Source organism: Oncorhynchus mykiss, chromosome 27 (genome assembly GCF_013265735.2).
Source record: "Oncorhynchus mykiss isolate Arlee chromosome 27, USDA_OmykA_1.1, whole genome shotgun sequence".
In the NCBI taxonomy this organism is placed as follows: domain Eukaryota; kingdom Metazoa; phylum Chordata; class Actinopteri; order Salmoniformes; family Salmonidae; genus Oncorhynchus; species Oncorhynchus mykiss.
Window position 1 is genome coordinate 9658444 of NC_048591.1, and position 12098 is coordinate 9670541.

Below are 12098 nucleotides of genomic sequence, written 5' to 3' on the forward strand. Positions count from 1 at the left end.
ATAGTCAGTGTCACTGCCCTGGCAGTTGAGGGACATGTCTGTTACCGTTCTAGTAAATACGCTTGATAAAGCACGATACATGAAATCACCACCATACTGTTGTCTGTTAAAACTAAATCTCTGGGATTAAGTTATTATAGAGATGACAGACAGTAAGAGCATATTATAACAGATATTAACCCAACATAATAGATACATGTTATGTAACGTTATAGGCTAGCTAAAAAAGGAAAAATGGGACACAAAATGGGCATGAAGTGATAACCTGCAGTGACAGGCAAATACAGGGCGGCATCACTGAAACGGGATGTTACCCACAAGCCACAGCCATCCCAGGAATGTGGTCTTCAACCATCTAAAGGTGTTCATGACAGTCATTACATTCCTGTTGTTCTGCCAAATGACAAATCAATTAGGACAAATAAAGGCGCCGTTGTTTTCGTATGTGTGTTAGCAGTTCATTTTTTTAGGAACAAACAAAAGCTCACAATATGACTTAAAATGTATTTGTTTTTGGCAATGTTGCACAACTGTAATACAATATTGTTGGAAATACTAAGTGAAAGCTGTAAGATAAAACACCCCAGGGGTCTCGTTGTTGGATGTGTTGACCAGATAGTTGGTGGTTATCAGTGGGAACAGACACAATAAATCCATTCTGACCCACGCAGTGATGGTGCTCTGCCCTCAGGCAGGTCACTGTGTATTGACTATAATGTCTGGAGCATTAGATAAACAGTCACTCTTTAAAAAGGCTACTGTATGATACACAGATCAGTGGAATGTCACTAATGGCCACTTGTGTAGAAAAATGAAAGAAAAGGGTGAACCAGGGACTGTAGTGCAGTGTGTGTGTGTATAACAGTGAGCGAGAGAGGGACAGTCAGAGATCAGAAGAAAAATAACGAGTCTGTGTATGGGGAGATTTGTAGGGGAGTGTGTATGATTGTGCTGGGCCAAGTGCAAGACTACATACTGGACAAAAAAAAACACATTTAATCACATTCCCGCACTTCACCTATGTAAACAGTGAAAGGCAAGATACAAGTTGTAGTAAAGAATCTAAAAAATAAATAAACCAGATATCCACAAAAATATAAATAAGCAGGCATTCAAAAATAAAATTAAAATAGTGAGCTCATTACGTCATAGTTTATCCCATCGTATTTACAACCGCTGCTTACAAAGCTCATAAGGGATAATATCCTTCATATACAGACATAGGGTTGTCTCTGTCTGCAGTGCACATCGTCTCCCTCGGTCTATTCCATTTTAGACATCTCAAAATTGGTTGTCATGGTCTCCTGTGGGTAAATAAAAGCATAGTTGGAATGACTTTCCAAAGGCGACATGGTGGACTGAAAAACAAAGATGGACATTGAAGTCAATCGATCTTCACAAAAGCTTTAATAGAAAAGATACATGCGATCTGATCTACCGACGACCCTTTCCATACAAGTATATTCACATTTTGAAGCAAAAAATATATCTTAAAGATATCCCTTGCATTGACAATCCTAATGGCTTTATTTGATGTGGGGTTTAAAAAAAAATTAAAAAGATACACCACCCTTCCACACCCTCTCATTGTTCAAGCCAGCAAGAAAACAGGGAGGGATAAACAAGCTGATGTAAACCCGACGAGCTACTGCTCTTTAATAAGCATGGAGCTGGCACCACCTGCTGTTCACACCAGGAATAACACCTCGTCTTAACTCGTCAGTCCAGTAGAGGGGGCAGTGCACTGGGACAGAAAGGAAAATATGTTGGCTTGATTTACAGCTGAACTGGATTAGTCGTCTTCTCAGTCAGAAAAATCAACTATCCTTTCTGTGCTTGTTTCACACATCACAGAGTGTAAACTGATATAATTAAGTTGAGTTTCAATGTTCTTACTATGTAATAACCACCCTGTAATACACTTTAGTCAAAGTGATTATATTATCACTGTCAATCATGGTTAATGTTTCTAACGTTTTCACAACTTCAATTTGTTCGCACTTACACATCTGCCATTGAAGATGGGATATTCTCTTCGACCCATTTCAGATCCTCATCCTGGGGAAAAAAAAATAATCCTATCACCAAGACAACTTCTCTGAGCCAGAAAATGTAGTTTATAGCCTATATTCTTAGTATGGGTGGTATCGCTGTGCTATGGAGGAGGCTCTTAACACTTTGTTCGGCTTGGCTGTTCCATTTGTCTCGGACTTCAGACCCCTCGTCTTCACACCCTCTGGAAGTACACTAAATAGGATAGGATCAGAAAGACAGATATGATTACCGTATGTTGGCTGAGTCAATTACGTTCTATCAAAAATGGCTGCTTGGAGAGAGAACCAAGGTACATTCATCCCATAGACTATCAACACACTATGGGCGTGTGACAACTAGGCCAAAGAGGTCTAACTACCTATCAAGACCTGGTAAGATACTGTATTTCATCCTGCAGTAAACCATATGCAGTATCAACTTGTGTTCCTATGACTGAAATACCAAAACAGCAGTGACTCTTACCAAATGTATCATTCATCAGCTGTTCCTTTGCCTCGCCGTCACGCTCCTCATCCACTAGGGGGCTGAAGGCGTATCTAAGGGGAACAGGACATGACATCACAGATCAGGGGCACGTTCAACATGACACAATGTTGTGGAACGTTCAGATAGACATATGCTATGTGGAACAATCAATATTCTCTGACATACAGACTAAGGGATCACGCCGGCTCTATTCATGGGATTCCTATCGGCAACGGTCGACAACATTTGGCTACTGAACGTGGCCCACTTAGGCTCAGTGCCATCTCAATTCAATTTGAGTTGACTTGGACATGGGATTTCTCCATACAAGTGCAATTTTATGTCCTGAATTGACCCCAACTTTGCCACAGATGTCTCTGTTGACATACTGAAAGATCCTAGCCAGTAACCCAATCCCTAGATTAAAAAACAAACATGACTTTGGTTGAGAGGGTTTTGGCCTTGTGTTGAACTGTTTAGCCGTGACCTCTTACCTCTGGTTGTTGGCAGAAGGCCTCCACAGAAACATGATGACCAGGATGGTGGAGAAGAGGAACCGCCAGAAAGCAGTCTATCCACAGCTCCCTCCAGTCCTGGAGAGATACAAAGAGAGAGTGAATAAGAGACGGGAGAGGAAGAGAATGTGAAAGATAATATATCTAATGCCAAATACCAGTTCACTAGAGGTCAACTGTGTGTGTGTGCGGAAAATTGGTTATATTTCCTCGCCGTCAAAATTGTCAAGAAAATGTTATTTCCGATGCTCTCTGACCGTCTAGCTTTTCGTTTGTTAGCGCGCTGGAAACAGTCAAGAAACTATGAATGTGGGTTCATTATAATTTCTACAGTTTCGATTTTGTTTTAGACATTTTACAGTATATTGAGTTCGATTATTATTATTTTTACTCAAACCACACGCACGTGTTTGGACACCCGTGGCTTAAAAAGTTACGTAACGTAGTAAACAAACACTACTCACCGACTATCACTTTGAAACCTAGGTCTTCATCATCCAGATAATGAAAATTACTGAGGCTGCAGAGTAGAACAGTGACAGGCCAAATATATTTGATTAGTGAATGCTTGTAATCATGGGCACACCAAGGTGTATAGTACACTATGTATGAAATGTCTCTGTTAAGTGGTTGCAGTAGCACAGCCGCAGACAGCTCCTCACCAATAACGGCGAATATGAGGGTGTTGGTAAAGTGGCGATACAAGGAAAGCTTGACCACGTTTCTTCGGAGGCGAAGGAGCTTCATGGTCTGGGCCAGGCTGATAAAGATGTGATTGGCTGTCAAGGACTCCCAACATAACTCCAGGACACACCCGGCTAACAAACAGCCCACCTTTTGAAATACAATTCTCAAAGAAAGTGAGATGTGAAGGGGAGTACAGTACAGGATATCCACCAGCAGAGGGTAGAGTCGAGCACAGCTAACGGAATGGCAGCAAGCGGCACCAGATCATCTTCAGCCTGAAAGGGACAGAGAGGGGAACGGATACAAGCACAGGGGGGAGTGACAGAGGGAGCGAGGGGACATTATCACATACTCTTCAGGCAGCCATGCAGATAGACAGATACACACCAAGAGGACCCGTGTATAACCAAACTGCCACTCAAAGAGGGTTGGAATCAAACTTGTTGGAGAAGTTATGAGAGACACTGGTAAAAGGGATGAGGAGATCTGAGTAAGCTTTGGAAACACAGCTCAAGACAAACATGCCCAGGAGGGAGAAAAATAAAAGAGGTCTTAATACTGACAGACTAACTGCATACAGTGACAACTAGATTAACACGCTGACTGACAGACAGGCAGACTGATGGCCTCTGTCTGACCACTCCAAAAGGATATCCACCACACAATGCACGAGTCAGTGAACGCCAGAATAATGTCACACAGTAGTCTGCTACTACCCCCTTGACCCTGTGAGAAAGACAGGCAAACACTGACAGTGGAATGACGGTACTACTACACACACAAGATTCCTGGCATCCTTTGGCCAAAGATGAAGATATTCAACAAAGAGCATCATGGCATTGTTTAGTTTAGTTTCGTATCAAAAACGTATCAACATGTTTTAATAGTCTAGTTAGGTGGACAATATATTTTGGGGAATACCGAGGTAGTATATTGATCAGAAAGGAGAGGACAGAGACCAGACTTACCCGAATTGACCCTCAGGATTCCCTCGACAACGGAGAATATAAGGTAAAAATAAAGGTAAAAATAAAAATGAAATGAGCAGTCCCACCCCAACCACCCTGTGTATCAATGCACTGAGCCTTGGCCTACGGAGAGAGAGAGAGAGAAAGAGAGACAGGCAGGCAGAGAGAGAGCGACAGAGACAGTGAGAGAGACAGAATTGGAAATAGAGTTTAACACTCTCCACTGTCTTAACAATGTGACCTCTTATGAAGGGACTGACTCCCTTGACAATTCCATAACCAAGACGAGCGATGATGACGAGCACACGGGCCAGGGTCCGCACTGCTGAAAGGATCTCCACAAAAACTACTGCCCCCTGGACTGTTGGAGGACACAGCACACAAATAAAGCTTATTAAAATGGAGTACAACAGCACAGTTAGCACCACACTAGGAGCAACTGTCTTTTACCCAATTCCAACCTTGCCCACCAGGAAGATTTAGGTAGAAAAACAAAATTGGCTGAAAATATGTGTTTAGGGGTGTCCACCAAAAATGACCACTTAAACCCCATGTTGATTTCCTTAAAAGACCAATTACAGACAAAAACGTGTTTCTCAAGTGATCACGTGAATTTCAAGTGACATTTCATAAGTGAAATCAAGTGGCTTTTCTGTAAGGTTCTTGTCTCTCCCCCTCCTGACCGGAGAGGCCGTCATAGCGGATGCTCTGGAACTCGGCGTAGTACACGGCCTTCCCCAGCATGCCCAGGAAGATGACCCCGCCGATCCAGAACTGGATCCCGAGCAGCTCTCTCCAGTAGCAGGCTGACAGCCAAGGCCACAGCAGGCCCAGCAACACATAGATGACCCACATCACCATGTAGAACTGCAAAAGGGACAGTTAGGTGAGCTGGCAAGGAACTAGAGAGTCTGTATTGTCCGGTAAGATAGAGAGTATGTCCTATAGGACCACACCTTAGAAGCTACTTGTGTTCATTATACTAGTGTTTTCCATGTAGACAACTTACCACGGCAGAATTGACTTACGATCATAAGTCATTCTGAAACAGATGTAGTCAAAGGGTTCCCGTTCCTACTGACTTCCACTGCAGGGGGTGAAGGACATAATAATATTAGCCTATACGTTAATGCAGTTTTAATGTATTGGACACAGGTTTCATGTGATCGGTGGACCTCGTTATGTTGGATGTCCCAGTTCTGTGGTGGGACAGAGTCAGTGGCGGCGCTGCTCTTCTCCTTGATGTGGGATGATGAACATGTAAGGCCATCCTCCCAGGTCTGAGCCATTGCATCAAAGTGATGCTGGGGAGTCTAGGAGCATAGAGCTACATTTTAGGATCTCTACGTCTAAGACAGCCAGGCATTAGGAAATAGCTAGCTGAACAAATGTTTTCCCTGCGGTACAAGAAATGAAGAACGGCAATTCAAGAAATTGTGTGCTGGTGTATCTAAATCACACTGCTTGTTTAGCCAATGTGTATGTACACCATACATACAGTTGAAGTCGGAGGTTTACATACACTCAGGTTGGAGTCATTAAAACCCGTGGCAGCATCATGTTGTGAGGGTGCTTTGCTGCAGGAGGGACTGGTGCACTTCACAAAATAGATGGCATCACAAGGAAGGGAAAGCATGTGGATATATTGAAGCGACATCTCAAGAGATCGGTCAGGAAGTTAAAGCTTGGTCGCAAATGGGTCTTCCAAATGGACAATGACCCCAAGCATACTTCCAAAGTTGTGGCAAAATGGCTTAAGGACAACAAAGTCAAGGTATTGGAGTGGCCATCACAAAGTGGTGATCCTAACTGACCTAAAACAGGGTTTTTTACTAGGATTAAATGTCAGGAATTGTGAAAAACTGAGTTTAAATGTATTTGGCTAAGGTGCATGCAAACTTCTGACTTCAACTGTGTCTTCATTCTGGCATGGTTCTTAGGGGACAAGGAAACACTCACCACTTGTTTCTTTGCAGCGGGGGCTGGGGCATTGCCTGTGGCCACAGCTGCCTCTGCTTTGACAGAAAACGTCTAAAAGAGAGAACATATGATTAAGCTGATTTCCCTGATATGGAGGCCTGTTGCTAGGCTGGGAATCACAGGACCCAAATCGCCTTATTCACATACATCTACATACACTTAGCATATATTTGATTATGATATCAGAGGGTGTTTGAGTTGATTTACCTCCTTTCGATTCTCAGCACTCCTTTTCCTCATCTCTTTGTCCTTGACAGTGACAGGCTAAAACAGGGGGATAAAGACAGTCATTCCAATGACACCTCGGTGAATTACTGTGTTATTCTCAAGATCTTACACACTAATGAGATGCTATTGAGCCCACACTGTCTGGCCCAAGGGCTACATGCATTCTGGTAAGTTTTGATTACAATACTGGGTGGGGTGAATATATTTCATATGACATACTTTATTTTTTGTTAACTAGCAAATAGTAGCCTACTGCTAAGTGTTTCAATCATTTCTAACTTGTTTACAATTTCTGGTAGTTAGTTTTTGCTAACATGTGGGTTTTAGCTTACTTGAGCCTGCTAACTGAGGAGTGTTAATTCGCCTGTTTCTATACGTTTTATTTTAAAACATTTATCTTACAAAGGAGTTGTTTAATCTAACTGCTTAACGATTTATCTGTACATGGAATTGCATTTGTGTTTTTTTTACTAATTTGTTTCTAATCTTTACAGGAAAATGCCACGGCACTATCTGATGTGTGGAGAAATTTCACTGCAGCTGATGTAGAAGGAAAAGCTGTGTATATTTGCAAATACTGTGCCAAATCATATGTGAAGAATGCAACAAAGACGCAGAATCTGGCCAAGTGCATAAAGTTCCCTCAGCGCTCACAAGCAACCTCTGACAAAAGTCCCTCTACTTATATTCGAGGTGAAAATGATGAAGCAGACCCCTTTATTGATAGCAACAGCTCATGTTCCTCCTGGAATTATACGTTTTTTTTTTACTCAATGGAGGAACGTAGTCAGAGAAATGCTAATGAATGTCTTGCTCGAGCTGTGTATGCAACTGGTTCACCTCTGATGCTCACAGGCAATGTGTATTGGAAGAGATTTCTGAATGTTCGTCGCCCAGCATACACCCTTCCAACCAGATATGCTTTATCTACTCATTTGCTGGATGCAGAGTTCAACAGAGTTCAAGTAAATCATAGAGAAAGCAGACTGTATTGAAATCATCTCTGATGGGCGGTCAAATGTTTGCGTGCAAGGAATTATTAACTACATCATCTCCACCCCTCAACCAGTATTTTACAAGAGCACAGACACAAGGGACAACAGACACACCGGTCTCTACATTGCAGATGAGCTGAAGGCAGTCAATGACCTTGGACCACAGAAGGTATTGGTGACAGTCAATGCTGCTTTGTGTAAAGTGGAGTCCTACCCTCACATCATACCCATTGGCTGTGCTGCTCATGCATTGAATCTGCTCCTCAAGGATGTCATGGCACTGAAAACAGTGGATACACTCTACAAGAGAGCCAAGGAAATGGTTAGGTATGTGAAGGGTCATCAAGTTATAGCTGCAATCTACCTCAAAGCAAAGTGAGAAGAATAAGAGCATTACATTGAAGCTGCCCAGCAACACCCATTGGGGTGGTGTTGTCATCATGTTTGACAGTCTCCTGGAGGGGAAGGTGTCTCTCCATGAAATCCCCATATCACAGTCTGCCGATATGGACAGCCCCATCAAGAGGATCCTCCTGGATGATGTATTTTGGGAGAGAGTGGTAAGCAACCTGAAACTTGAAACTAGACATTGCACGGATTGAGGGAGACAATGCCATCCTGTCTGATGTTCAAACTCTGCTTGCAGATGTAAGAGAAGAAATCCGTAATGCCCTGCCCACTTCACTGTTGTTCCAAGCAGAGGAAACTGCTGTTCTGAAATACATCAAAAAGCGTGAAAACATCAGCCTGAAGCCCATACATACCGCAGCGTACATGTTGGACCCCAAGTATGCTGGCAAGAGCATCCTGTCTGGCGCAGAGATCAACAAGGCCTATGGTGTCATCACTACCGTGTCTCGCCCCCTTGGCCTGGATGAGGGCAAGGTTCTTTGCAGTCTGGTGAAGTACACTTCCAAGCAAGGGCTTTGGGATGGAGATGCAATATGGCAGTCGGACCAACATCTCATCCACCACCTGGTGGAAGGGACTTTGTGGATCAGAGGCGCTTTCCCCTGTTGCCTCCATCATCCTCCAAATCCCATCAACATTAGCCACCTCAGAGCGCAACTGGTCCTTGTTTGGGAACACACACAACAGGCTGACCAATACAAGGGAAGAAAAATTTGCCCAGATGGCCACCAATTTGAGGCTTTTTGAGCCTGACAACAAGCCATCCTCAACAAGGTTGGAAAGTGACAGTGAAGATGAGGCCTCAGAGTCTGATGTTCCAGAGGTGGACATTGAGGAGGTCCAATGAGAAGACATGGAAGCCTGAGAGGAAAACAACCAAAGCTTTAGTTTACAGAATTTGAAAAAAAAGCTTTAGTTTACAGTAAGCCTAGTCGGCTCCTCAAATCTGTTGAGAAAGACCTGTTACTGAAAACAAAGCAGAGTAGCAACCATTAGACAATGATACGCTGTGAACTCCATAACTCCATAACATAGCCTCGCCATGAGCTGTAATGTATGAAAACACTTATTCAGAATTACAAGCACTTCACAATGATCAGTTACGAGCTGCTATATTTAGGTCACACTTTTGTGAACAAACAAACTCAGGAAGACAACATGAAAGAGTGAGGTGGAACATATGTTCACCGTTGTGCTGTTTGTAGTATGCTTTTTCCCTCACTTTATTTCACTATACTGATCCCACTAGTTCTACTTGCCATTTAATAGGAAGTTAACTTCGCTAGTAGCTATCTTATTTAGAACCAAAGAAGGTCATTGCTGTGTTATTAATCTCACAAAACCAGATGTTGTAACGGCTCTCGTGGGTTGAGGAAGGAGACCAACGTGCAGCGTGGTAGGCGTTAACTGAACACCGCAACAAAATAACAAAGTAGAAAAAACAAACGTGCCTAGTTCTGTCACGCAACAAAACAGCTAAACAGAAAATAACTCCCCCCACAAACCCTAACGGAAAATCACAACTTATATATGATCCCCAATCAGAGACAACGATAGACAGCTGCCTCTGATTGGGAACATCACTAGGCAAAAAGAAATAGAAAACATAGATTCTCCCACCCGAGTCAAACCCTGACCTAACCAAACATATAGAATAAATAAGGATCTCTAAGGTGAGGGCGTGACAGATGTGTATCTCTGAATATTGCATTATATGGCGTAGCTGTAGAGTCTGGCACACAACATTACTGTGTAATTAATATTTGACCATGTAAATGCAGGGATATTTCTGAGGTACCATAAAATAAAGTGCCACCATACTTTCTTATGAGACCCTCCATTGCCATATAATGTACCTCACTGTGGGTCATGTGCTGTTTGCACTCAATGGCAGGGTACTGATAAAACACATAGAACCCACTGCATCCTTCCTGCTTCACAGTTGTCGTTCTGAAGTAGCTCCCTGCCTTCAGAGGCTGCAAATCAAACAGGTATGATAAAGTTAATAAGTAAGTTAATAAGTATTTGCACAAACCACACTGTCTATACAGTCAAAAAACATGAATGACACTACTCTCCCTATCGAGACACTAAATCTTGCATTGCCTGTTGTTAAATTGAGAACAATTGGAACTAGCTGAAAAAAAAGGAAAAGCTGGAGAGTTTATGGAATACAACAGCCTGAATGAGCCCATTCAGAGTGCAGTGAGTTTCTAAATGAGATAGAGGAACTTACGTGGAGACCAAATACCTCGTGGAAGCAGCGGGAGCTCCTTAGGCACCAGGAGATGTTGAGTTTTACCGGAGGTTCACAGTGTTCTGTCAACCCTGAAACAGCAGACATCTTATGAAAACAACTTAGTCACAGAGCTCTCTCCAGATCTGTTCCTGTCTGAGGGCCAGAGCCAGGGCTAGAGGCTACTACTTCCTCCCCCAACAACTTCCTCCACATGCTCTTATAAAGTAGCTTATTGTGTACAGTAATGATATCATACAAATATCCTGCATTGACAGTACACCATCCTACAATACTAGTTAGAAGAAGGGGCAATCATGTTCTTGCTATATGATATTCTACAAGGTTCAGTAAATAACTGAGTTTTATCCTAACTTTCAGGAACATAAGCAAGGTTATCGCCTACTTACATTTTAGCTGAATGACAGTATTGTTAAACATTGTCTTGGTGAAGAGGGAAAAAAAAGCTCTGCTTTTTCAAAGTTTCCTGTAACACAAGCTGTGAAAAAATGGCAAACATATGAGTACTGCAAATAGATTTGGACAACATTTAGATTAAAAACCTGTTGGGTTTTAAATGATCTGAACAAAATAGCTGAATAGTTGGAACGTAGGTAGGCATGATGGTGAGCCAATATTCAATATTTGCTCAGGGGCAGGATGTCTATGAATGAATGGATCGGATCACTTACTATTTATTACTTGTATTGACTAGTCGTGAAACAAACCCATATTGACTAACACTGATAGAGTAAAAAAATAAGGATCATTTGGCCGGCCTAATCAAGGGAGAATGATAGTGTTACATTGCGTATAATACAGTGGAAGCGGTTACAATGTTACATTGTCGCCAGAATGGTGCACGAATGGTAAAACGAAGGCAAGTATTGTCTCAATGCCTCCTTCTGTAGATTGCGACAGTTTAATCAACTGTTGAAATAGATTAATCTGGCTGAACTAAACAATGTTCTTAACAATATATCATAGCCTATCTAGGCTACCTATGATGCTTTGATAGCATAATAAAAGTGACATTTTTATTAACTTGTATTCACATTACACGCCCGTTAAATGCAGTGTCAGAGCCGGGTAAACGGACCTTACACGTGAACAGTGTACGTTGTCTTGTCTTGTGCGTGGTCAATAACACTGTTTTCATGGCGCTCGCCATTTGTACCAGGACGAATCCACAGCGACAACTTCCCGAGCGCTCCTGCATCCTGCCTGGGTCCTTTGTCTGACATCACAATGTAGGCGGTCTTCCGTGGACAACAAACCGGAGAAAACGTTTTCAACTTGGGAAGGATAATGTACTTTCTTATTGGACAAGTTCACACAGCGTAGCTTCTTCGTTTTCAAATGTTTCCCCCCGTTTCAGACATCTACATTGCATGCAAGATGTAGGTTATGCAAATAGGTCTATAGTTCGAAAGGAAAAAATGGCATTCTAAAAAATGTTTTATTAGGACATTAAATCTTATGCCATTGTTTTGTAAAACAGCATCAGTTAATGCAATGAACATTAGGACTTGTACCCTCAATTGATCATTATTTTAAA

The 12098-nt window shown here is 42.3% G+C and overlaps 1 protein-coding gene and 1 pseudogene across 7 annotated transcripts; both read right to left on the reverse strand.

Moving 5' to 3' along the window:
* Positions 1-490: 490 nt before the first annotated feature.
* On the reverse strand, positions 491-5551 carry LOC110507493 (annotated as a pseudogene).
* Positions 3926-12055, reverse strand: LOC118936429 (transmembrane protein 87A-like). Of its 7 annotated transcripts, none has more exons than XR_005039989.1 (10): positions 11640-11981; positions 10951-11039; positions 10541-10632; positions 10161-10280; positions 6878-6934; positions 6650-6721; positions 5866-6003; positions 5700-5777; positions 4691-5557; positions 3926-3997 (listed from the first exon to the last, which is right to left on the reverse strand). XR_005039989.1 is itself a non-coding variant. In XM_036964998.1 (9 exons), the coding sequence occupies exons 2-8, from the start codon at positions 10979-10981 to the stop codon at positions 5748-5750; spliced, it is 525 nt and encodes a 174-aa protein (XP_036820893.1). In that variant the 5' UTR covers positions 10982-11039; positions 11640-12055; the 3' UTR covers positions 4482-5557; positions 5700-5747. The 7 variants fall into 7 exon arrangements, 5 of the variants coding, with proteins under 5 accessions (XP_036820893.1, XP_036820892.1, XP_036820891.1 ...); XR_005039988.1 differs by lacking the exon at positions 3926-3997 and adding an exon at positions 4310-4448; XM_036964998.1 differs by lacking the exon at positions 3926-3997 and having other exon boundaries at positions 4482-5557; positions 10556-10632; positions 11640-12055.
* Positions 12056-12098: the final 43 nt, after the last annotated feature.

What these genes read in the sequence shown, in the direction of transcription:
- LOC118936429 (XM_036964997.1), bottom strand. Translation starts at nt 10,981, where the DNA reads ATGTTTAACAATACTGTCATTCAGCTAAAAT. An exon ending in GTGCTGAGAATCGAAAGGAG is followed by an intron (nt 6,722 to 6,877) that starts GTAAATCAACTC and finishes TCTCTCTTTTAG; the next exon opens with ACGTTTTCTGTCAAAGCAGA. An exon ending in GGGACATCCAACATAACGAG is followed by an intron (nt 5,778 to 5,865) that starts GTCCACCGATCA and finishes CACCCCCTGCAG; the next exon opens with TGGAAGTCAGTAGGAACGGG.